Here is a 26,607-nt window from a genome sequence, read left to right as displayed (position 1 = left end):
CTTCACGAGTTACGAATCACGATCCAGGTGCTGGGTTTGTGCACGAGTTACTTCATTCAGTGGTTTGAATGTGTAGTAAGATTTGTGTGTTTCATTCTCACATATGCACAATGTGTGCAGAATTGATAGTGCATCCTTGTGCATGATGTATAAACTGTTTATGCCATTTGCAAAACAGATCAGCAAGTTATGTAAATTTTGCACACTGCTTTTTTTTCCTTCCTACAGCACCAAGTAGCCCATCTCAAAAATTTGCATATCATTACTCCCCCCCTCCCAAAAAAAAGACACACAGACAATTCTGTCTCCTGCTGCAACAACCAGGACCTGTAGCAGCAGAGCCCAAGTTGTTGCTGTAAGGGGTTTAAAGGTTAAGATGGAATTGACTTTAAATTGTTAGTCTGTATTTCTCTTACGATCAACAAAGCCCATGACCAAAACACCAAAGTGAACCCTGAAATTATCCAATGAAAAGTTTATAATCTATTGGTAGAGCTCCTGGGTGCGGTAGACATTTGACTGACACTCACAATATGACTAATTACTTTAGACAAAAGACCAACAACAATACTATGTTGATTACTGCAAGTATTGATCTTGCAAACAAGTATAACCTGTGTAGTCTTACCCTGATTTAGATTCTATATTGTTTTTACCCTCATGACAGTGAGCACAGCAGTGGGACTCCTACACATCTCATGCTTGACCACCTTGGTTGTTGAAAGTAATTTTTAACAAATGCACAGCTTTGTCTTGTTTGACTAACATGTGGTCTTCATCTGGGATTTGGACAAAAAAAGGAAAACCAAATATTATCCAAATTTATCCTCTGAAGCTCTTGACTTTGTGGGAGGATGCTGTATTTATTCATGCTGTTTTGAATTTGATTATTGTGCGAATACCCCCCCAAACTTCCATGCTATTGATTATACATTAAAGCCTGGTGGAGACTGAATAATACTGCTCTCTGAAATTCAAACCATTTGCAACATTTTTCAGCACAGCCTGTTGGCTATTTGATTGATTATCTGACTCTCAGAGAGGGAGCAGATGATTTATGCATGTGAATTACTTTACATGTCCTCCTTAGATGGAAGATGTAAAATTTGGCCTTTTAAAGAAGGTCAGCTCTTGACATATAAATTTGGTGATGGAATCATTTACACAGACACAGAGAGTCAGACAGTGGGTGGTGAGTTCAGAGGCCATACTGTATGATTTTAGGCATTGAGTGAAGTGTTGACTGTATGTGTGAGAGAGAGAAATGGAGAAAACCAATAACTCAGTTGAGCTTCATATCCATATGGTCTCCCATGACAAGTAGGATGTATGAAATGTGTGACCTAGACGGTTGAACGATATTAGCACTTACGGATTACTTCTTTGTGCAATAATTTACAACATTACACCATTTTTATTGCTGCAATGTTACCTTGAGTGAGAATGCCTGCATAAATATAAACACACATTTACACAACCATCGCTAGAGACGCACACACTCACACAGTCACCTTTCAAGGTTGACTGAAGAACAAAGGGGAATTATGGTAATGACACCAGAGTGGGGAGGAGATTATATTTACCTGGCACATATCTCCCCCCAATGAAGTTCACAAGGGGCTCAATAGGCCTATCTTGTTTGCATCAGTGATATGTATTCTTGGCAGCAGAATGGTCGGAAAGCATTCAGTAGACCCAAGAAGACCTTGCAAATGAAGAGTGTTGCAGTCAGTTTCCAAACTCCCGAACCACGACAGGTGATGTATGCATTCATGTCATACAGCTTCAGTATTTGTCCAGCATCATATGTGATTCTGCCTGTTTAAAAAAATTAGGAGAATTATATAAATGTGTTCATTTTTTGACTAGAATTATGTTGCGGATATCTCCCCTTCCCCCAAAGTATTTTCATATGAGATTAGCTCCCTAATTGGCTAGGTTTTGGGATGGGTAGGATTATGTTTGAGCGTGTAAACCTGCTATGAGAGTTAGAAGAGAAACTATGGTAATAAAAGTGAAAATGTAAAAGAAATACTGTCAAAACTTATGCATTTTATATTTTTATGTCTCAACTGTGTGAAACTTGTCACTTACTGAAATAAATGTTCTATTTTTGTAATTGATATACTTATAAATGAACAATGTAATATTTATCTTTTTGAGATCAGACAGTTTGTACGTTCTACGTAATGACGGCTGCTTTCACAGTCATCATATTTTCATGGTACTTGTGATAAATTACTTTATAACACAGATACATACCCTGCCATTAGGTCATTTGTTTAGTTATATATGGTGCAGTGGATCCAAATGTTCAAATGCGGCCTACCATTATGGCAAGCCAAGCATCTGCCCTTCAGCCAAAAAGAAGACGCTCTACCCAAGTAAAATACAGCGTGACAACCCTAATCATTTAAACATGTTCTTGATATGAGTCAAGACCTATCACAGAATCAGCATCCTCACATCCCCTTGTGCTGTAATGTTATTTAACTGAGCAGCCTCACATCCCCTTGTGCTGTAATGTTATTTAACTGAGCAGAGATTGAGCACAAAAGAAACAGTTGCTCTTTGACTTAGAAGTGAGTCCACAGAAAAACAGCTTAGAGCAATTCTGTTAAATGCAAAAGCCATGAATACAAATTGGATCTCAACTTAGTGGAACATTCAATATATGGTGAAGACATTCAGGATTTCACAATTTCAATAAAATAAGCATTTTATTGTGATTACAGCTTTCTTTGTTCTTTTTTTCCAAGGGGATCATAAAATGAAATTATCCAAATGTATATCCACTATTCAGTTTCAGAAAAGTGAATTTGTGGTTGCATTGCTCTGACTGCGAGTTCAGGAAATTAAACTTTAAATTAATTGAATAAATGCCCCTGACTGATATGACACCCAGACCTCAAGGTTGGGATTTGTGTGCAGCTATCATACTCTCGTCACTTGATCTAAGGCTGCTTTTATGGATTGAGCCTTTATTCCATGACACAAATCTGGATAAGTCCTACTGTAACGCTGCCTATTAATCTATGCTCTACTCTCACTGTAACAAGATTATTTCAAGTCATAGCTTCATTGGCATAAAGCAGAGGAGACAGCTTGTGTGTGCCTCACTGAAGGGTGCTTTTTAATGGCTCACAAACTGCAGTAGAAATGACATTGCACATCCTAGACCAGGCCTCCCTCACTGCAGTCATTCCTCTGGTCACAACTTGCACTTTCGACTATGAGTGATACCTTTGATAACCTAACCACTTGTAAGAGCTTACAGTCTTTACTCATCCAGCTCCAATGTCTAAAAAGTTTCATTGTGCAGAGATTGACTCTTATCATCGCACTGCATGAAAGCTGAATTAATGATGTAATGCTGGAGATCCGCAGTAACTCTGACACGTTCATCCTTTAGACTAGAAGACGAGGGAAGCTGTCGTGAATTGCTAAAGATCTGAAAAAGTTTTAATATTAGACTTTTGAACTTCAGGAGGTTGAATCTATACTTTCCCCTATTAAGCACTCTTTGGTCTAACCAGGCAGTGCTTATCTGTATTGACCTGAAGCTGAAGTGGATTTTAACAATCCTTCCAGTCACCTCAACTGAGACCCAAGAAAGTGTGTGTGTGTGTGTGTGTGTGTGTGTGTGTGTGTGTGTGTGTGTGTGTGTGTGTGTGTGTGTGTGTGTGTGTGTGTGTGTGTGTGTGTGTGTGTGTGTGTGTGTGTGTGTGTGTGTGTGTGTGTGTGTGTGTGTGTGTGTCCACAAAAAGAACTTCATTTAGAGAGAGAGGCCCTTCCAATCCATATTAGCGCCTCTCAGTTTCCCAACAATGAGCTGCCAGTTTGCTTACAGAGGCATGTGATGCATCAGGCTTGTTTTGGCTTTAAACTTTAAGAATAAGGCTGCTATTCTTTTCCCATGAAAAGAATGAAACTGCCACGTTAGTCCATTCCTTAATAGTTTGTGACCTCCATATTCCGTCAGGGCGCTCAGCCCAAAATGCTGGTTTCTATTGAGGATGCACAGCCATGCTTGCTGCTCTGTGAGGCTGTACTTCAGTACAACATTGCTAGTATCAGAATGCAAACACTCACATGCTGTTGTTTAACTTGTTTAGCACGTAGATTACACGTTCACCATCCTGGTATAGTTTGATGGCATGCTAACATTTGCCAATTAACATTGAATGAGAATAATGCAAATCACTGGTACTATAATTGGTCATAAAATATAGTACTGAGCAAGCTGATATTTGAGTTATTAGGATTTGTGGACTAAAGGCCTTGAAAATCTGGACCAAATTTCATGGCAATTTATCCAACAGATGATATACGGATATTTCTGTCTAGACTAAAGCGGTGGCCAAACTAAGAGACCACCATTTCTATCCATAAATACGAGCCATTAATGTGGCCACAAAAATGTCCTTTGGTTTTTCAAACACAAAATAATCTGATAAAAAGTAGCAGTTTTTAACAAATTTAACTCAAAAAGCAGCAAATTGCCTAAAAGTTGAGAACTATTATTACAGCAGATTGGTGCATTAGAGTCTATTTAATTTGGGATTACCTCAAAAACAAGTACATGACCTTTGTTCAGGGATCTTTTCAGTTAGTGTAATAGTATGGCTCACTTTCTCTCTCTCTTTTTTTGTTGCAGAGAAGTTGATACTAATGTTAACATGTTAGTTTTCTACTGCAGCGTTTAATCTGCCACTGTTTGTACTGTACAAACTCTGTGCTACTGTTAAAACTTAACAAAGGACAGAGAAAGCTGTTAGCGTTTTATTTCAGTTTTTTCTAACATCACCGTAGAGTCTGTGTTCAGTTCCTCCTTTCCTTGAATTGAAACAGTGTTTTAATGTGATGTGATACAGCTGTAAAAACGCCTCACTCGTGTTCTTGCCATGACATCTAAAACCACCAGTGAGATGCTGGCTTGTATCACTTAGATCCACAAAAAAAAAAAAAAAAAAAATCATTTAAAGTCGCATTCATAGTTTCATGGTTTTAGATGATTTCGTGTCTTGCTGGTGCCATAGGAAAAGACAGAGTGGACTTAATATGTTCCATATGTGCATTACCATAACTGAAGAGGGGCACAGTTTCACTCTGAATAGCAGGTCTGAGGGCAGGGGAACATATTACTGTAATGTTATGCTAATGACACTTTAATGACTCCTCTCAGATGGCATTGATTGTTTCTCTGCAGCAGCAGTCTGTCCAAAAGTTCATTTCAGCTAATTTTAACTTTAAGAGTTCTTCACTTTTGATGTGTGACACAGATAGAGAATCATCACTGATGTAACTTTGCATCAATGTTGGGGCTCTTTGAAGTTATATTCCAGTTGAAGTAGAGCTCCAGGATCAGAAGCAGGGCAGTATGTGAAACCATCAAATGATGATCTTTTGTTTTTGCTGCTCTTCTCCACAGACAGAGAACAATCTGTTGGAAGTATGGAATAAAACGGGGCATCAAGGGAATAAGTGGAATCAAGCTGAAGTTCCTCTGAGGAAATTTAGGAACTTTGAGCTGATATTTGAGGGGATTCGCTCGAGGGATGTGAGCGGAGGTGCTGCCCTGGATGACCTGAGGTTTACGAATTGTGCCCCAAGTAGGTGATCTCTCTCTGTCTCTCTCTTTTCCAGCAAATATGCTATGGATTGCGTCTAAATTCTTTGGTCATTCATGCTCCCCAGATGATGAATACTAATCCCTTTTCATCCAGCACCTGGATCAGACTAAAATTTTTAATTCATCAACATTTGATTTATGACGAAATACCAATAATGCAACAACTAACTGCTTTTCCATCAGTCTTATCTGTAGTTTGCATTTTGACCTAGTCAGCAGATTCCTGACAGTAGACTCCGACATTACGTTTTTTAATATGATAGAGGATGGGGCTTCTTGCGGTGTCGCAGAGTTTTCACAGGTTTCTTCATCTACAAAGACGGCATTACTCAGGGAAATAACTGCCATTGTAATGAACGCTATAAACTGTATAGATAATTTACTGTTTTAAAAAGTTGGCAATCAGCAGGAGCCACAATCTTAATGGATAAATTCTGCACCCGCATCCCTGCTGCTTTTGTGATTTATATAAGCAATATATTCAGTTTTTCAAAAAGAAACTAGTCAGCTAAACAATTAAAGCCTTGATTCAATTCTCAAAATTCGGTGGAAATAATGAAAGGGGTATAAATTACGGATACTGGCCCCCTTTTTTCCCCAGGTGTATTTTCCGCAGTGTCATCTCTGTTCAAAATGCAAATGCTGAGTGAGCAAGGTGGATAAAAAGGATCTTGAAATGTCATTGTTCCAAAGTGAACCTCTGTAGTGGAAAGCCAAAAATCTCACCACCTGGCAAAGTAATCACAGTCACTGCTATTCAGCAAACCTCTGCGCAATCATTAAAGTCACTCTGTGTAGAGTGGCGGCACAAATCTTTCTTATTACCTCTGTAATTTGAAAGTAGTTTAACTCGTACAAACTTAAGAAAAAGTTTTAAACATCGATACTTTTAGAGACGGCCTTAAGTCACTTACTCTTGATCAGTTTTTCATACTGGCCCATGTGTAACTTTGGCTAAAGAGCCTAAAAAATTTATTTTAACCTTGTCTTTGAAGCTTGCTGAACCCATAAATCTGCTCTTTGGCCATCTAAGATTAAAGAGAACCAGCAGTTCAGTTCATGCAAGCCCCTCCATATTCAAGTTTCCTTAAAGGCACCTAAATAAGTTATCACAGCAGTCAAAGTAGCCTAGAAAATACCAAACTACTGGATTATATTACATATGTATGATTTACAAAAATGCACTGACATTTAACTTCTCTACTGCTTTCTATCATCATTTATTTTTAAATCAAACTATTCTTCCAATATATCTTCACAAGGGAGGTATAATTATGCTGTGAAATTATTTCACGATTGTTCCGGCTGATAGTTCTGGATGTGAAACTGATTCCGTCACTGACACATTCAGTCTATAGTCACAGAAAGAAAGATGGGAAGAACTTTTGCATCTTACAGGGACAGTTTTGTTTTTCTGCGCGATGACAGTCGCTGTCAGTTGCCTTGTGATGTTACTGCTGGAAACAGATGTTCCACATTAAATGGGACCTGGCACAAGGCAGGACACCATGTGATGTTTCTTTGCTCTGCCAAGGCCCTCTCCAACATGCAAAGACACTGGGATAGAGAAATATTAATACTGACCAGGAGACAAGCTGAGACAGATCAAAACAGACAGAGATGCATGCATGCAAAGACTGACAAGCAGCCAAACAGTCCAACAAAAATAAAATAACACCTAATGCACAACTTTAATCAAATTTAAATATATGCCTAAATGGGTTTTCAGTTTATTTTATGATGTTATTAACCCAGCTGACCTCCTGGAATGAAGTTCAACTCATTGCTCTATTCAGTTGTCGTTTAATGTCTCTGCTTTTGAAGTTTGAAAGTGCACACACACAAATATTGTAGTTGTGTGTGCTTTCTCTGATCCACCTGATCTTTTTTCCTTCCTCGCTGTTTGTCTCAAACAAGGCAGAGCTGGAGGAAGGAAGCTTTTTGATTTCCCTGACAGCCCTTTATCTGCTTTTGTTTACTGTCTTCTCCACTGCTCCCCCCTTTTGGTGCAGTGAAGAAGAAGGCAATGTTTTAATAGGACACAGTTGTTCACTGTCACAATTTTCTGATGCTATTTTTAACCTATATGAATGAAAAAGGGCATATACTGTAAATTTGTTTCTAATGTGAATGACGGTGCTGATGATGAACATGAATCATAATTGCTTCCCCTTCAGATCTTCTTCTGTCCTTGTCAATGTGTTTTAGACGCTATAGAGTCGGTCAGCTGTCCTGCTGTCACAGACTTTGTGTGTCACAACGGTGACTGCATTGAGTCTCACCTGGAGTGCGACAACAAGCCCGACTGTGCTGATAAATCAGATGAGATAGACTGTGGTGAGTAGAAATGGGAAATGGATTTCTTGGGTATTGGAAAATAATCTATCTAACTCTAAAGCAGAAAAACATCTTTCAGTCTACACTTCTCAGCACACATCTTTTTTTTTCCCATCTCTCTCTCTTTCTCTGTCTGTATGCTTCATAGATCATATACTTGGCATACCAGGTGCTTGCAATTTCAACATGGATGGCAAGCAGTGGGAGGAAATCTGCCAGCTTTCTCAGAATGCTGATGATGACTTTGATTGGAGGATCAGTGACCAGACTGAGATATTAGGAGCTGGACCTTCCACTGATCACACTTCAGGTCAGTACCCACTCTAATGCCAACCTTGTCTCCTAGAAATGACGTGTATACAAGTCCTACATATTAATGAATGGATATCTAGGTTGACATCATCAGTTGGTGCCTTCTCAAAGTATTACTAAAAACGCATGTGGTCTGTGATGTAACAACACTGGGGTTAAATTTTGGTTTGGTTCAGGCACAAACACAGCTTAGTTAGGATTAGGAAGGAAGCAAACACAGTGGCCAGTTTACAATAGGAAATAAACAGCAATCTCCTGTGGCTCGTGTTCTGTTTTTGGTTTTGTTCACCAATCCAACCAGCCCAGTGTCTTCTGGAGACAACCTTAAGGATTCATTATGTCCTTGCCCATATTTCTTCTTTACTCCAGGCAGACAAGAGCTAGAATCACAGCCAAAAGAGGGCGTTTGTTGTTTTGGGAGCTGAAATGAATGACGGTGTGTTTTTGTTTGCCTTTATGTATGACTAATTTGCAACAGCAAATGCATTTTCAGAGAAACAGCAACATGACAAGGAAACATTTTTAATTAGTACATCTGCTATGGAATTACTACAATATGTAATATAACATCAGCTCACAAGGACTAAAGCGTGATTAAGATTTTTTTGGTCATGTTAAGAACTCACATCACATAGTTGAGGTAAGGGAAGCATTGTTGTAATGGCCTAAGTTTATTGTAATGAAAGTGACCTCAAATGTAAAACATGACTTGTTCAGTCGAGTCACATTTGACTGAAGCCCTGATCTTTCCCCAGCCTTTACCAAAGTGCTTTTCTACCCTAAACCTAACCACACACTGGGCTGAGGAGCAAACTCCTCCCTCCTCCCTTCATCTTCACTGGAAACACTGCCTGTGAACATCATCCATGAAATGACAACCTAAATGTTCATTCAGGCTTTAACGACAGACTTCAGAAGCCATTTCCAGGCATGGGTTGTGAGTTTCATTGACTTTTGACTTCTTCACATAATATAATGAGCTTAAACACAGGTGTACAGTTATACTAGAGTCATGTTTATATCCAGAACCTATCTTGTGCATTTGCTAGTTTTTCAATGAAATATTAATAATGTTGTCAGAATTAAGACCAAATTAGTTGGAAATAGTAGCTTCTGACATGCATATGACAGAGGGTTAATAATAAATCCTTATCAATGTCACGCTAGTCAAACTGAACTTAACAGCAATGAACTTGCTGTTTATCATATATCCAGTGATCCCGCTCCCTCAAAACATGATTTGCTTGCTACTGACAAATTTAATATGTATCTTGGAGAATAAATCACCATCACTGGTGCAGATGTTATAATTGCCCTCATCTATAGAAGACAAGGTAATGTAAGCCTTCATTTTCTTGTCAGTCTGCCAGTAATTGTAATTGTTTTCACAAATGCTTCTGTGTTGCTAGTTGGTATTTTCTGTGTCTGTAATATAATGAAATTAGTCTACAAACACTATATAAATACAGTAAATGACACTATATATACACAAAAAGTGCAGAGGCATGTTGAGGTGTGGTTGGAGTGGAGAAGGTCTGATTAAAACAACTCATCATATTAGCAAACAATTTACAGGGCTGTAAATTTGAAGACTGCAATGTTTTTAAAATCAGTGACCTCACTTAACCTGCATGGCCTATTCTGCAATGTGCTGCCGCCATAAGTCCTCCTTTTACTGGCTGTCTGTGGGCTGCTGAGTCCATGTCTTTTTCTGATAGGCCAGTGGATTTTATTGATCAGAGAGAGGAATCTGGACACAAGGCAGTTTGTCACAAATTTAACTGATGAGCTCATACTGCAGATCAATAAACCTGGCCATCTGTAACACACACAAAGGCACACATGAAGAAAGAACAAGACATGACTGCAGACATCATATATTTCCATTATCAGATGACGTTAAACTCGAGTCAGAGGGGAAGAACCCAGTGTTGTGGGTGGGAGCTGAATTTGCCATGTGCTCTGGATTGTGTTGGCTTAAATCCATTTTAACTCATGTGGAAAACTCCCACTTTGTTCTGGCATTGCACGGATGCTGTCTCATCTCTGAGCCTAGCCGAGCTGAAGAAGCTCTGTGGCACTTTTGGCTGCAGGCTACAACATTCAACAGCCGCTCAAATGCTTCCCTCTGTCCATATACTATATATATAGTAATCAGTAGTCAAAAGTTATCAGATTTCTTTCTTGCAGTAAAGCTAAAATGGGGTGGTTGAGCAGGGTTTAGCTCTGGATATTCTTGGACTGCACAGTGATATATTACTCTATATATTATATATATTATACTCACATCTTACATAAATGTGCTGCCAATGTGAAGTGACTTCTACTCTGTCTGCAAAGGTGGTGGAGGGAAGTTCCTGTATATACACTCGGCAGCTCAGAGGGATGGTGATGTTGCCAAAGTGACAACCAAGAGTCCATTTCCAGCCAGCATCGGCCTATGTCACTTGCGTTTCTGGTTCTTCATGCATGGCTCAGACAAGATGGGAACACTCAAGGTGATAGTAATCCAAGACGCATTTCCATAAATTATTCAAAGTCCTTTTGCTGTTAGTTTTTTTTACCATGCATCAAGCTTCCAAACATGTTTTCTTGTTTTTGTCACCGGCTGTCAGATGATCCATTGCAGTCAACCTGAAGTCTTAATTTGGTTTTGTCTGAGAGATTTCTGAGCCTTTCACTATGTCAACGTTTGCTTATTGTCAATCAGCTGATTCCCACAGGAAAGTATAAAAGTCTTCCTGCCAGGAAATAATCCCTCAAAGCATGCCACCTTATAAACTTCATTATCACGTCCACCCTTTTCAAGTCTTTTTTAATCTTTGTTCACTGTTAATTTCAAAACAATAAGCAATAACAAAAAAACAATGAAAATTATTTATAATAGGAAAGGATGTGTGTACCAAAAATACATATAACTGTGGACTATTTATGTGATGCCTGACTGTCCTAAATATGACCAGTGTCTAAAGTATTTTTCCTTATTAAACTGCAATGCTAGCAATTGCAACATTAGTAACACATAACATTATCCAGCTCAGCCAGATGTCACGTTAAATAAAAATTGTTAGTTAGTTTTAGTGACAGTAAAAGTATGTAGAGCACGTGTTTTGCTGATCTGTTAATACCTCAAGACTAAAATAAATGTCTATTTCACAAAATTTTAATCGTATAATTTAATAATGTTTTTTCTGCTCTGTAGGTCTACACTGTTGGACCTAGTGGCACCAGTCTGTTGATGTGGGCAGCCACGGGAAACCATGGCAACCAGTGGAACTACGCCAATGTCATTATATCTAACCCAGCACCTTTTAGAGTGACCTTTCAGGCGGAGGTGGGTGGAGACATATGGACAGTCATCGCTCTGGATGACATCTCTTACAGCACAGAGTGTATGGTTGGAGGTAAAGCTAATCTTTTTTTTTTCCTTTTCATTGGTCGCCTTTTTGCCCTTGCACTTCCAATTACTTTTTTTGTTTTTTCCTCATTTCTTGCCACCGCGCTCATTTTTCATGCTTTTTCCTCCAATTTTCACCTGCCGTTTCTTCTCTTAACACATTTTCTGTCCTCCAAGAGCCATGCTCCTCTCCACAGTTTCCATTAAAATTGCGTGGATCCTTAGGAAGAGTTTATTGTGTTAATGGAGCCTGGGTCAGATGTCAGGGACAGGACAGAGATACGATTGGGGGTTAAAGCATTACATTTATATTGTGTTGTTTCCCCATTCTCATCGCTCTGTTCTTCCTTCACCACTTTATCTTTTCTGCAATAGAGATCTTCTGATCCCTCTCATTACCATACCTGTCTTGTTTTTAACCCTGTACATCTTGTGATTCCTTAGTCAGGGATGCTTGCTGCATGTGAACAAAAGTCAGTAAAAAGGAATTTCTCAGCTCTCTGTGTACATGCATCTTTAATGCTATATGTTACCTCAGGACCAGTAACCCCTCAGCCTTTGACCTGTGGTGCGGACCAGTTCCAGTGTGCGTACTCCTTTCAGTGCATCCCAGAGAGCTGGTGGTGTGACAGCGAGCCTGACTGTGCTGACAGGTCTGATGAAGAAGATTGTGTCACCTTGGTACCGGGTACTCTTCCCCCTCAAGATGGCTGTTCTGCAGGATATTTTCAGTGTTCAAACAATCTCTGCCTCCCCTCCATACTGCGCTGTGATGGCGTCCTCGACTGTCCTGAGGGAGAGGATGAGCACAGTTGCCGTAAGTATGGTTATGTTTGAGCGAACATTCATTCTACATCGTCACATCTCTATTCAAAAGCCCTTCTGTATATCTGTAAGTTAATGCATCACTGCTCATTCAGCAGATATATTCAATGCTAATAATTAAATTACATTCACATATTAATGCTCATCCACAGTCACAATCTCACAGATAACTGTCTTAAAAACTGGTCACATAAAAAAGGTGAATATGCATAACTGAATATCATCACAGATAAGAGACTTTGAAGCAAGTTCAGTTGCTTTACCACACTTAATCCCAGTAGACTTCACTGATCAGTGCCTCGTGTTACCCATCTCCTAATTTTTCAAACCTCTTCCTCTTGCTGAAATGTTAGAGATTTGTTTACTTAATTTTTCAAACTTTCATTATTTAAGCATAATTTAAAGCATCCTCTTTTTATAAGAACTTTTAGAAAAATTCATCTGACTTGACATCATTGTGCTCTTGTTTGAGAAGCACAATGGACAGATTTTCCTGGTTTGTTAGACTGTAGATGTGGGTTCTTATGTGTAATTTTTTTTTGTGAGAACTGATAGCATGTGTGATGGAAAATCCCTTTCTGTGAGATTGATGTCCACAGAACAAAGCATAAAGGCATTTTCTCATAGATTAGGATCAAAGTGTCAAAGCATCTTTAAATTCTCTCATACCTTTATAGTATGCTCATAGTGATCTGTAAATGCACCACTTAGACACCCAGGCCCCCTCCCACTCTACATATTTTACCAATTTTCTTTGTCTCAGTCTCCCATTTTTTCCACCAGCTCTTCTGCATTGCGAGCTGGGAGAGCTGGTGTGTGAAGCTTCACCTGGTTGTATCCCGCTTCAGAAGCGTTGTGACCACTCAGCCGACTGTCTGCCTTTCCACTCTGATGAGTCCAGCTGCAATGGTAACATGTTTTTCTTACTTCCCCTTACCCATATCCGTTTTCCTGACTTCGAAGACAGCGGCAGCAAACTTGTGCTCCATCACTGACTGAATGTAAATCATTGTGACATGTTTCTAGCTGGGTGACAGATCATTTGTTTCTGTTTGTTTACATTTACATTTATTATTACATCCCTTTTTTCACTATATTATACTCTCTCGTCACATTAGACAAAAAAATTGTCAAATGAATCCCCATTTCTACCCAAAGCATTGACTGGGCATTTTCAAGCATGGCTTTTTAGTCTTCAAAGCATACCTCACAGGTTACTGCAAGCTGCCAAAATCCATTATACTGTCCACTTTCCTGCATTTTCAGGTACCAAACCTCCCATTTAATGTGCATTCAGTGCCAAACTAAAGCCACTTTGTCAAAGGCTGCACACGATGCCAACATAATGGTTATTTAACAAGCAACCCTTTGACAATCTATGCAGGCAAGAATATTTGTCATCAGATGTAGAGAAAGGAAAATAGAGGTACTAAATATTTGGGATTTAATGTACATGCTGCAGAGTTTAATGGATGAGGCAGTGAAATTGACATATAATTCACTAGTTTCATTTTCTTATGTCTCAGGAGTGACATGTTTGAATGTAATTCTGTTTCCTATCAGATGAAGAGAAAGGAGGCGTTTTGTTTTTTTTTTTTTGTTTGTTTGTTTTTTTAATATGTATTTTTCTAATACAATTGTCAGCAGTGATGATCAGTTTCACTTTGCAGATTGTCCTCCAATATATTGTCTGGATCATGGTACATGCCTTGTGGAGAGACATGGGCCTGTTTGCACGTGAGTTAAAAACATCAAACACGCATTCATGAGCAGATGACATATACCTACACACTCTTAAACACTCACAAGCAGCGTTAAGTATCATATCTCCTCTTCCCTCTCCCTCTCCCTTTCTTTATGCCGCTTTGTGAGACTTAAAACATGGAAATCCCATCAGTCTTGTTTCTTTCCTTGGAAAAGACACGCTCCATGAAGCATGTGGGAATCTGCTTATCCCCCAGAGCTTAACCATGGTGGTTCTTCCTTCATTTGTTCACGAGTTCAGTGTTTCCTGGGAATCTCTGATGGATTCTCCTAGTCAATATTTAAACATGGACCCTGCTACCAATGGTCTTCCTGGGTTGACCACAAAAAAAAAAAAAGCTGAATAATCTGCTGTGAAGCTATACTGTAGGTTGGCACAGGAGCTTTTCAAAAACACATTCAAGACAAACACTACCCCGCTCTGTTGGAGGTTTTTTAGGAAACTCCTGTCTGAATCTGGTTGTCTGCATCAGCAGCCTGGAAAGTCTGCAATGAGAGATTTGATTATAAAAGTAAGAATGCAAATTATGGGACTTAAAGCTGAATCTGTTAACATCATTATGTGCCAGGAGCGGTTCACATTTCTCTGTTTCTGTATCATAAGGTTCAATTCTCATATAAAAAAAAAAAAAAAAGAGCTCTGCTGCCGACATAATATATCTTCTCCTGCCATCACACATGTAACTCCTTGCCATTTCACAGTGACATTTGACATAATTTTGCATTGTGTTGCTCTTCCATTTCAGGATTTTATTGCCATATTTGTTGGCAAAGTGAATTTGTACAGTTCAGTGGTTTAACTGCCTCAGGCCATTTATGCAGGTTGCTGTCAGAGATAACATCCTCCTATATCCTCCACCGACCTGTCACCAAAACACTGCTGACTGTATAGGTTGACAGTTTCTCTTCTGGTATCTTCCACAGTCCATTTTGCATTTAAGAACCTTCCTAGCATCTAAGTTAATGTAAAATCCTTCCCTTCTCATTTCTGTGAGAGTGATAACATGCCATGAGCAGCAGGACCCCAAATACAACTTCTGAGTCAGAATTTCTTGTGTTTTCATCTGTTGATCTCGAATACCAAACCCAGTATCAGTCAGATTGTGTCTCATAACTGCAAAATGCAAACTCACTGGAATGCTGCAATACTAATAGTCTTTGGATTTCTGATGAAGATATTTCCTGGCTGTTCCCATTCTTTCTTTCAGCCTCCTTGTATTTAATTCTCCTTATTTATCCACCCTCCAAACGTTCCCTAATGCAGCACTGCTGCTGCTGCCACCGTCTCCTCCTTATATAACAGGACTTCACTGCCACCATGGAGCGTCTTAAGATGTTCCAGCATTGAAGACAACCCTGCTATAACAGAACCCGAGGCCAGCAATGGACAGTACCCCTGGCTCAGTATTTGCAGCACGTTTCTCCACTCTGCTAAGCAGGATGCACTGAGGCACCAGGCCAGGGACGGCCCGTTGCCACGGCCAGACTGTGACACAATATGTACCCTGACCCCCTCTGAATGATAATGACACTGTGGGGCGTTGCTGAGGGCTGAGTGTTTTGCATTAGAAGGTCAATGTTGTTCAGAAATCAAGCTCATACTGAACAGATGTTGACTTGGAACAGAGTCTTCGTTTGGGGAAAGAGGAACTTTATTTCTCAGGTGGTGCATCTCAGCAGACCAGTCAAACGATTTGTCTATTAGTCACTGTTTCCATGCAGGATGTCCAGCACATAGATTTTGCAGCATTTGTTCAGAAAGTGTGTATTTATTTGTTTATATTATTTGTCTTTTAAAGGATCAACTATTAAGTAATTACATATCATATTCTCAATAAAAGACCATAACCAACAGCAAATTAGGCTCTCTCTGAAGACTTTCCAATTCTCTTATTCTCTTGCAATCAGCCCCAAGCCATTTAATTCCTTCTGAAGATGTAAGTCTTTAAAAATAGGCTGTGAATATTTTGTTTATTTTGTAAAACAGCTGGGCAGCGAAGCTTCCAGCAAAGATTAAACAGGAGAGAGCTGTGCATTTGTTGAGGACTATTCTCAGCCCTGTATTAATGCACAGTATTTACAGCCATAGGATGATGTATGTGGGATTGACTCAAAAAAAAAAAAGAAAACCCTAAAAAGAAAAAACTACTTTACCACGGTTCATCACCATGAAGGAACATTTTCACCAGGGCAACAGTGTTGTTGTTGTTTTTTTTTTTATATATATATATATCAAACATTATACAACAATACAATACAACATCACTATTCAATCCACTGATGGTTTTGGTTTCTGTGGGATTTATTGACAGCAATGAAGAATAAAGAATATAACCAAATTTGTACAGTATTATGTTATTACAGTATTAGTATAACAGTATTATGCGTCTTTACAATTTATATTTCCACTGTCATACTAGCTTTATTAGATAATATGGGAGTGGATTCAAGAATTGAAGTATGTCCCATCAGGACATGCAACCTTCAAGATCCACCATATTCAGGAAGTCAGATTCACATCTTTGGTCTGCTGTCTTTATTTCTGTTCAAAGGTGTAATCCAGGATGGACAGGAAACCGATGCAATATGAGGGAGAAGCCATCTCTCACCACTCCAGCACCCAAACCAGAGGACACTCAGCTGGGTAATAAAGAAGCTCACCTCCCTGATAATCTCTATTAAACTGTCTCACCTCGATTTATTTACTCTGTACTTGCGTAGCCTCTTAATGTCCCTCCAGTTTATTGAAGGCACCTCCCTTCTGCTTAGACTCTGTGTATGTGGGTATCGCCATTGGACTGCTGCTGCTCGCCGCTGGAGTTGCGGTGTGCATACTTGCTGCGTGCAAGAACAAATGCTGCCCAATGTGAGTTCTGGCCTCAACAAGGATGCTGTTGACCCTTTTACTAATGATGGTGATGTTGTTGAAGGTGATGATGGTTGCATCTGCTGGCTCCACAGAAAGCCTGACCTGATGGACTATGGGGTGATGGATGGCCAAGGCTTTGACTGCAGAGCAGAGGTCAGTGCAAAGAAATGTCCAATCAATCATCACCAAATTCTGTTGGGGAACCAATACGTTTCTCAGCAATACAAATAAAATTTGTCTCCCATTCACTTCACATTTATTCAATAAGTGAATTTAACATTAGAGGGAGGTCGGCAGGTCATCGCTCATTTTATTCTGCAAGATTACATTTTAGATTTAGGATTATCGATTTTCTGGATATGCGGATAGTTGTACTTCTGTGGGGTTTTTTTTATACACCAAGGTGCATATACTGCAGGTAGACATAATGACTAAACAACATAATTTGATGAATTGTAACACCGTACTGAGCTGCCAAAAACATCCAGTTATTAGATATCTTTATGATGCAGCCTGAATAAAAATTAAGCATAAGCTTCAGTAATCGGGACAGCTTTTACATTGAACTGAAATACTTTAAACAGATATAAGAAGTCAGCTTGTTTCAGTAAAAGTGATGATAGAACAAATAAATGTTGTACATTCAAAATCGTGCTGTACAAAGTACAGTAGAACTATCTAAAGAACTAAAATGTACTTTCAGTATGAAGTCCAGTGGAAGTTCTTTAGTTATTCAGTTATGACACCGTCAAACGAATGAACCACAATTTAACTACTGTACTCAAATAAATGTAGTTGTTACAGTCCTCTACTGCTCAGGTGGATCCAGCCACATTGTTCTTTCTCAGAAAGACCACCAAATTGAGACATTCGCAGCCATTCTATTCGGAGAATGGCCCTGGTGTGTGTGTGTGTGTGTGTATTTATGAGTGTTGTTTTCGAGGAAATGAAAAGACAAAATCAGGGAACTGTAAAGGGGGGTAACACTTATAACGCTTTGTCTCTGGGAGCATGCAATGATTTTCATTTTGTAAAAAAAGTGAGAGTTATGTTGAAAGCCACAACTGACATGCGTGTTCGGAGCTGCACATGTCAAACATGCTGAGTCTTCACAAGTGACACTGAAAATATTTATTACAACAGAAACCAATATTGTTACGGTGAAATAATAGATACACTCAACACATATAAATATATGTCACCAAATTTGCATTGGCTTATCTGTACATGTTTGCTTTCATGTGGGAGCCAGTTGGGGTGCAGCTATAAATAGAGAGGTGTAGGTGTGAGCTGGTATCTTCACAACACATTCACATCTGCTGCAGCACTTGTTAAACGGCACAGTGGAAACAGGGAGTGATTATTCCACCTCTGAAAGATGATGATATGTTTGATGGAGGTTAGAGGTGTAATTACGGAGACATAACAGGTCAATTCTATTTTAATTGCACCTGCTTTTTGTGTGCTCTCACACATTAAAGGTGATCTAATTTAAAGCCAGTTTACATCAGTTTCTCCTCCCCCCCCCACCCCCCCTCAGCTCCCGTCCCTGGATGGGAGGCCAGGCAGCTGTGCCAGAGGTAATCCCAGGAGGAGAGATGTTCCAGGGCTTTCCGTCAGTGTATATCCTTGGAGGAAAGAGGTGGAGGTGAGGTGTTCGTGCTTAGCCTTGTGCCCTTAGCTCTCACCTATCTGTGCAGAAAACAGTGACATGATGTATGTCATTTTGTTTGTATTCATCCACAGCGAGGGTCGACTTGGAAGGATGCCAACCTGTCCTTCGCCAACCCATTGTACAATTACCACCCTGATGCCAATGGCTCTGAGCACAAATGCTCAGAGGCATAAAATTTATGGACTTTACATATTTACGCTGAAGTAGATCAGGGTCAAACTGTGTTTGCAAATCCTTCCTCTGAGATGCCAAATAGGGAAAACAATGTAAAGAAAAGAAGACAGTCGAAGTCTGACATATTGCTGTGATTACTGCATTTGAATTTTATGTGATACTCCCAAATGACACTATGTGTTAGAATAAAAACTGCTAACTATTTGTCAGATCCATGACTTGAATTCAAGTCTTGACCTTGTGTCAAAGAAAATGTCAATGTATTTAGAGGGAGAGTGTCTGTGTTCTGTGTATGTTCTAGAGGATCACTGTCACTTTTATATTTGGATGATAAATAACCCAAGCCTCTTGGATTAGAGTAAAGGCTTAGGCTTGGATTTAACATTTGTTAACACAAAAAAAACATAGTTGAAAAAGTGTTAGCAGACAGTGTTGCAGTTCATTAAAATTGCCACAGTACCCTCTGTTGCAGAAAACGATCAGTTCCCTTGAATTGAAAAACTCCACCAAACACACAGATTACAAGCAGAGTCCTGATTTCATTAGTGATCTGTTTTATCTCCACAAGTGCAAACAAAACAGCCTGCACGTGTTTCACTCGCTAATTAAAATCCATTACAAGCGTCCGTGTTCCTGCAGCTGCTTTGGACATGGTGTGAGCTGACTCCCAAACTCTAAATGAGCATCCACCAATGGAGAGCAGCATGATTATAAACAGGATAGTTTAATATTTTCCACATACAAAAGTGTACTGCCAAGCTCATCTCTGTTGACTCTCCCACTGTCATCCAATATTGACTGTCTGCGCGTTTTCTTGCCAAAAAAATCTCATTTCAATTATCTAGTTGAACATATAAATATGCATAACTATAAACATTGCATCATGCTGGTGAAATCAATCTAAGTAATATATATTACCTTCAAGACAATTTGTAAACTGATAGTGTGTCACAGTCGCCTGCTATAATTTTAGATTTAATCTCTTTAGCCAAAGCAGAAAAGAAAAGGTCACACTTGCCCCATCAACATATTACGCTGATATTTTACAATACATGAAATGAATTCTGATTAAACCAGTGAAATTAGAGCCACATTTCATCCCACACTGATGAGCCCAACATGTGTCTCCTTGACTTGTGATTCTTCTCACTGTTGTTATCCAGGGTTTATAAAATAGGACTAACTTGTGATGCAAAACATGCAAAATGATAGCTTCTGTAATTACTGCTCAAGTAATGAAGCATATTTATTATTGAAGAACCTGGAATTTGTTATTTCACAGACATTTGTTGACATTTTGACATCTCACCGTTGGAAAACCACGTCAGCTCATTTAACTACAGCTGAACTTCAGTGTGAGAAACATGCTTGCTCACACCATCATGGACACCATGTCAGAACCAAACACACTGATTTTTTTAAGATGTTTTCCTTGCTTTTATTTCACTGGTAGGAATTGAGGAGTTGAACTATAAAGGCAATGCAGACTCCATCCCATTCATAATATATGTCAGGTACTGCTTTTGGTTCCTGCCTGTAACTCCTTTGAGCCCAAAACACACCAAAATATACTCACTTTCCTTCATGCTGGTTCAGGTTGAGCCATTAATCTTTACTTTTTTTCTTTTTTTTTACATTTCCAGTGCCAATGCTGTTTATTCTTCTTCTCCATCACTGTAGTCAGACACAGAAATGTCAGAAATGTATCCACAAGATCAATTTCATATTTTGAGAGGCTCCACTTTTTTTTTTCTTTTTTTTTTTTTTACTTCCTGTGCCACTGTCCTTATTAGCTTGCTGCATTTTCTCCTCACATACTATCCTGCCCTTTAAAGCCAAATAGCAGTAACTATATTTGGTCAGAACTGAATAATTCTGTTTTCCCATACAAAAAAATATCGAGCGATGGAATTGGAAAAGTCCCATGAAAACAGCTTGTGATATAAAAAGACTGACTGGATGCCGAATGTTGAAACAGGAAAGCCAAGTCATTCAAGCCACAGTTGGCCAACTTGTAACCAATTATAAGGGCTATTTGTTAGTTTTGATATTATTATCAGTTTAATTATGGTCACCATCAATTACTGCAAAGCCAACAGACTCGTATAGAAGCCCCTTTCTGTCTGAATCGCATAAAACACCAGCTCAGCTTTTTCCCAGCATCTACATTTGTTTCACCCCAGTGACATTTGTACTCAACAAAACAACAATCAATCTGCTACACAAAACCCTTTTCCACTAGCATGCCACCACACACATGCACAGACAATACCACCTTACACTTGCCTTGCCTAGCTTGCACGCTCTCACATGGTGGCATGCTGACTGTGAATGTGCAGCCATCAATGTTTTGTCCCGGGCAAACAATTCTCTGGTAACTTCCATATTTATGCTGTTGAATAGCTCACAGGAGAGCTGATACGTGCCAACCGGCCTTTGTCTTTGTGTTTTTACAGAGCAACATTAGTCAGCTTTTCTCACCAGGGCTATTGTGGTCACAGTTTTGTTAATCACAGAGCAGAGTCGATGGAAAGGTCACCGGTCTGTTTGTGTACCGCTCCATGTACCTCTCTGCAAGGCTCCTGCAGTGGAAATGCTCCTGTCGTGCCAGCGATGACAGTCTTTGGGTGCACACTGTGCCAAAATGACTGGAACTTTTGTACTATTTGCATAGCAATTCAGCTCCTCCTCCTCCTTCAGAGTCCTCCCCATTACAGGTTTTCAACCTCTCATCACAACATTCAGCCCATTTTCTTCTCCTCTGCCTCTGCCTGGGGACTTTCAGGGAAGGTGAAACTTAACCCCTGTCCTTGTGATGATGGCACAGGATTAGGTCTTCCAATCGTCTTTGGCTGAGTGCAGATGAAAATGTCTGTTTCTTCTCTCTGCATGCAGCTGGAGTGGATGTTGAATGGCCCAGGGGGCCGTCAGCTCACCGTTCTTCACCGCATTTCCACAAAAACAACTCAGTTCTCAGGTTCTGTAGAGAGCTGAGAAGACGAGTCGCTGCTGGGCTGCCTGTTGATTAGATCTCTTCTTTTTTTTTTATCAGTGCCTTAACTGCCTCACATGTTGTACAGTAAAGGTTTGTTATGGCTTGAAAGAAATTGTGAATTCTGTTTTGGTCATTGCACAACCAATTTCACCCTGCTTTGATGTGCGATAAATATTGACTGGTGTCATGCTCCGGTACGTTCCCCCGCTGTCTGTTTATGCTCTATTAATTTTCCGAATACAAGACAAAGAATTTGATATATCATCAATTATTGCTAATTAATGAGATTTCTAAGGCTATTACTTATTTCTTTCTTTCTGAGATACATAAACAAAATGAATGCTTATTTTGGTGTGTATTGGAAATACAATTAAATATTTACTACAAAAGTTACTTCAACTTTTTGAAAAGGCATGTTGGTGGAAAATAACTAGGTGCAATTACCAATGAAATTGTTCATAAGCACAATTTTGAGCTACTGTTTGCTTCTATTCGACCACATTTCGGAGACACGTTTACTCCTTAAATGTGGAACCACTGCATTTATTTATCAGCCACAGGTACAGATTCAATTTTTTGCTTGTAAAACTGGGAGCATTGCTGTGGATTAAACTGCCACGCAGCTGCATTAGGCAAAGTTCCATTTGCATGTTCATACATTTGTGCTAACCATCCAATGATACGATAATATATTAAAGGCAGCCCATTTCTCAGCACAACGGGTACTAAGATATGCTGCAGTATTTTTTATTTTGCTTTCTGCTGTAATTGTGATGGCACAATGTCTGCTCTGCACACATATCATTCTCACATTTATCAGAAAGCCTTGTGTGGCAGAGTACGCCTCTTTTCTGCTACATAATGAACCATATCATCTTTCTGTTTCATGGGAAATGTGCTATTAAGATTTATTGACGAGACACCACTTGAAGAATACAGAAAAAGACTTTAGAGCCGGGAGGTCACAAATATATTGTGCATCTACTGATTTCGACTGGATTATCTCAGTTGAATTCCCTGGAACAAACTGATCAGGGTTGTCATCACGGTGGGAGTGGTGTAGTACACAATAGATGTATAGATAGATGGAAAGATGAAGAAAAAAGGGCTTCTTCACCAAATTTGTAAATCATGTTCATGTTCATTTTCCCGTTTGTTTATCGAGGTCCAAATATAATTAAGTTTCTTCATTTACAACTCTTAATCTCGTAATGCTGTAATGGAAAGAGATGGCAGAGCTTGTTGCCCTGAGTTTGCAGTTTTTGAGTGTCACACTATATCTTTGTTCTCTGTCGATTAAGTGGCTCAGTGCTGGTCAGCCGCTGGAACCCAACTCTGACATCTGTGAAGCCCTGTTTGGAAAATTTACACTTACCACCACCCTTAAAACTTTAGAGCCTTGATGCCAGTGGAAGCCTCCCATTTTATTCCATTAATAGCTTAAAGCGTTATGATGCTGTTAAAGGTCACCGTGGGGAAATTGGGTGGAGTGTAACTTAAGTTCACAGCCTCTGTGACTGATCCTTTTACGTCACATGGGGGATGAGTCGGAGAGGCTCTGAGAGATTGAAAGAAAGGCTTAGGGAGAGTTTAGAGAGGTTGTGAAAAAGGATGGCTTGGCGAAATGGATAAAGAAAGAGATTTTCAGAGAACTTAGCCTTGCTCCTTTTTGCTGGAGCTGTGGAACAAGGTGATTAGAGCAGCAGACTGAACGGGGAGCTGTGGCCGCTCAGTCTCCACTGCTGTGATGACTTAAAGTCCTTGGAAAGAGTTACAGACAGAAGGGGGGGGTGTAGAAGTTCATGTGTCTGGATGAATGAATCGGGACTGTTTTCCCATGCAGCCTCTTTGGGCACTTTGTCAGGGATGAAACCACATTTCATCCTCATATTGGACAGCAGGCTCCGGGCAGTCATGCAGCTTTTTTTTTTGTTAAACTTCTGTCTTGTTGTGTATGTTTGTGTTTTCTGTACATAAGCTTGATAAATGCCTCTTTGAGTGCAGAAGACACGTGTTGATAAAATCAAACATATCGTATTTAGTTCAGATTTATGTGAGAACGTGAGACGGACGCTACACTGTGGACAGATGTTTCTTTGACTCGTATGCTAAGAACGTCGTCTCCTAGAATGAGAAGTAACTGATCTTGTAGCGATCAGGATCTTTATACTATTTTAAAAAAGAAATTAAAAAATCCATAAAAAAAAACTAATTGTAAAATTTATGCATGACTTTTGCACAATTACCAACACTTTATTGGATCTGACAGAAATTATCAGCCACATTCTTGTAAAGAAATCCTGAACTGCAGCTGCACTCACTTTTTTGGCAGAAAAATGGTTTAGATTGGCCAATGAGAATAATCAAGGTAATTACTACTGACTGACAAAGCTATGGCAGTAATTGCTATTTAAATCCCCACCTCCCAAAAAAAGGTTCAATATGCATGCACACAAGCAAAGTAAATTATAAAAAGAGTCCTTTATGCAGGAGTTTCCTCTCTACATGAAGTTTTTCCATGACTGTGGCGCAGCTCCTGAATTCCCACAGCAAGTATCTTAATTGGAACAAGCATGTGGTCCAAGTTATCCTTCGTGTGCAAAATGAGCGCCAACCAAGCAGTGAAGAAGAAAGAGCATGGTGAGTTGTAGTCGAGGTTTGAGACGGAGAGAGAAAAGAGATTTTGAAAAAAATGTTCCCTGACATGAGAGGTTTCCAAGGCCCCTCCTTCACACCCTTCAGCGGCTGGCTCCTTCTGAGAAAAGTAAGAACACACAACCTTGAGGCTCAGAATGCTGATATTAGTTTTTGGATTGTCATTAATCATCACAAAAAAACAACAAAAAAAATCCTGTTCTTTGGGTCTTATGTGACATATTGACTGTGTTATTTGGCTCCTTCTCCAAATTCAATTCAAACTCGAGTTTTTTAGTGAATAGGTGATTTGTTAACATGCGACCTCCCCAAATTCCCATCTATCAGTGAACTAATGTTCTGGATTGCTGTAGAGTCTGAGCTTTTCAACATTTTTGTAGTCTTTTTGAGTGTGTTTGTGGGGAATCATAATGACCTGCTCCTAAGAGGCAGCATCCTGTAAGACGGCATTAGATGGTCTGTTGTGTCTTGATTAGAGCGATTTGGGATTCTGCTCTAACTGCATTTTTTTTTTTTTTTTTTACACACAGCAGTGAGGTCTGTCAACAACAACAACAACAACAAATACCACCACAAAGAAGAAACATAACGGTCAATAAATTGTGACCTGGAGAGGGCGCCCTGACTGAAGTCAAGGGGGAAGGTGGACAAACGTAGGATGGATGGGTGGATGGGTGGATGGATGGGTGGATGGGTGGATGGGTGCCATCTGTCCTGAGCCCTCATCAGCTCCACTCCCTCCCTGCTCTCCACATCTTTCCTCATCAATCAAACGCTTCTGCTCCGACAAGGTGTTGATAACAATCCGAGTCAGATCTGTTAAGTAGGTGTGTGTGTGTGGGGGGGGGGGGGCTCTCCAGGCTTTGTGTGTTTGGCTGCAGGCTGGTCTGAACACACTTGAGCATCAAACAGATGAGGAAGAGCCATCGGCCTGAGGAGCAGATGAAGGAGGAAGCGCACCGTTTCCTCCAGGAGCGCATATTCACCACTGCTGTCTCTCTCTCTCTCTCTCTCTCTCTCTCTCTCTCACTCACACACACACACTGTGCCTGCATCCAGTGGGATGAGACCGGTGTGTGGCGCTGGGATGTCCTTTTGGGCCTGTTTCCTGTAGTTTGGTGTGTTTTGGAGGTGGAGACCTGAGAGCCGAGCGCGCAGCTGCGCACGCTGGAACAAAAACAGCTCAGTGCGGAGAGAGCAGCGCAGCCAGGTCTCCGGCTTACAGGCGGCAGGAGCGGCAGGAGAGTCACGGAGTCCGCCGGGGGGGGGTGAAGCGGTGTCTGTGCCTGACAAAGACCGGACCCCTCTGTCCAAACCACCGGGATACTGAGAGCAGGGATCGGCAGCAGAAACTTGGATATGGCGGGCGTGAAGGCGGTCGACCTGCTGGTTGGAGTTGTTTTAGTTTTGCACTGTGTGGGGAACGTCCGATCCCAGATCCCGGACAGAAACGGTAAGAATCCGCACCTTTCTCTTTTCTGGGGGACTCCAGGCAGGTGGGGTGGTTTGCTTTCGGATGGAAAAGACTTTTAATGGTTAGATTGCAGCCTTTGGAGCAGCAGACGTCTAAATGAAAACAGAGTTTCTGTGCGCAGACAGCAAAAACCCTCAAGGCTCCTTTACTTCCATTATTTTGTTTTCAGGACTCATTAGACAAGGCTCTTATGACCCAGTAACTTCCTCTTTCTCTGTCTGGATCAAAGACTTTGGTTTATTCTCATTATCATATTTCCACTACAGTTAAGAGGCTGACTCAACTGCTGTGCTTTTTCCCATATTTGCTCCGGCACTTCCCCCAGGCTGATCTGAACAGTCCCACGTTTATTCAAGCATATGAAACATTTCATTTCATTTCATATGTATGTGTGAGATGGCTGCTTCTTCTCTTCCAGTTTCTTGTGAGTGTCATCCTGTTCTACAACTTTTAGAAGATTTGACATCGGTAAAGCCTGAATAGTGCAGGTGCCTCTGT

The 26,607-nt window shown here is 40.1% G+C and overlaps 2 protein-coding genes across 3 annotated transcripts in view; both read left to right on the top strand.

Moving 5' to 3' along the window:
• Nucleotides 1-18,984, top strand: part of malrd1 (MAM and LDL receptor class A domain containing 1) — a 44,317-nt gene extending 25,333 nt beyond the window's left edge. The window contains exons 21-33 of the mRNA XM_029529654.1: nt 5,432-5,612; nt 7,841-7,969; nt 8,118-8,279; nt 10,622-10,779; nt 11,484-11,685; nt 12,217-12,495; nt 13,287-13,412; nt 14,174-14,240; nt 16,820-16,911; nt 17,037-17,133; nt 17,229-17,289; nt 18,677-18,784; nt 18,883-18,984. Of these exons, the coding sequence (XP_029385514.1) occupies nt 5,432-5,612; nt 7,841-7,969; nt 8,118-8,279; nt 10,622-10,779; nt 11,484-11,685; nt 12,217-12,495; nt 13,287-13,412; nt 14,174-14,240; nt 16,820-16,911; nt 17,037-17,133; nt 17,229-17,289; nt 18,677-18,784; nt 18,883-18,984 (1,764 nt within the window). The remainder of the gene's footprint in view (nt 1-5,431; nt 5,613-7,840; nt 7,970-8,117; nt 8,280-10,621; nt 10,780-11,483; nt 11,686-12,216; nt 12,496-13,286; nt 13,413-14,173; nt 14,241-16,819; nt 16,912-17,036; nt 17,134-17,228; nt 17,290-18,676; nt 18,785-18,882) is intronic.
• Nucleotides 18,985-25,689: 6,705 nt separating this feature from the next.
• The window catches only part of plxdc2b (plexin domain containing 2b), a 69,576-nt gene continuing 68,658 nt past the window's right edge, over nt 25,690-26,607 (top strand). The window contains exon 1 of one of the 2 annotated variants that reach the window (XM_029529242.1): nt 25,690-26,088. In XM_029529242.1, the coding sequence (XP_029385102.1) occupies nt 25,995-26,088 (94 nt within the window). In that variant the 5' untranslated portion in view covers nt 25,690-25,994. The remainder of the gene's footprint in view (nt 26,089-26,607) is intronic. The other variant, XM_029529241.1, reaches the window with a different exon arrangement.

The sequence above is a fragment of the Echeneis naucrates genome, chromosome 20 (genome assembly GCF_900963305.1).
Source record: "Echeneis naucrates chromosome 20, fEcheNa1.1, whole genome shotgun sequence".
Taxonomy (NCBI): domain Eukaryota; kingdom Metazoa; phylum Chordata; class Actinopteri; order Carangiformes; family Echeneidae; genus Echeneis; species Echeneis naucrates.
This window is presented reverse-complemented; position numbering and strand designations above follow the sequence as displayed.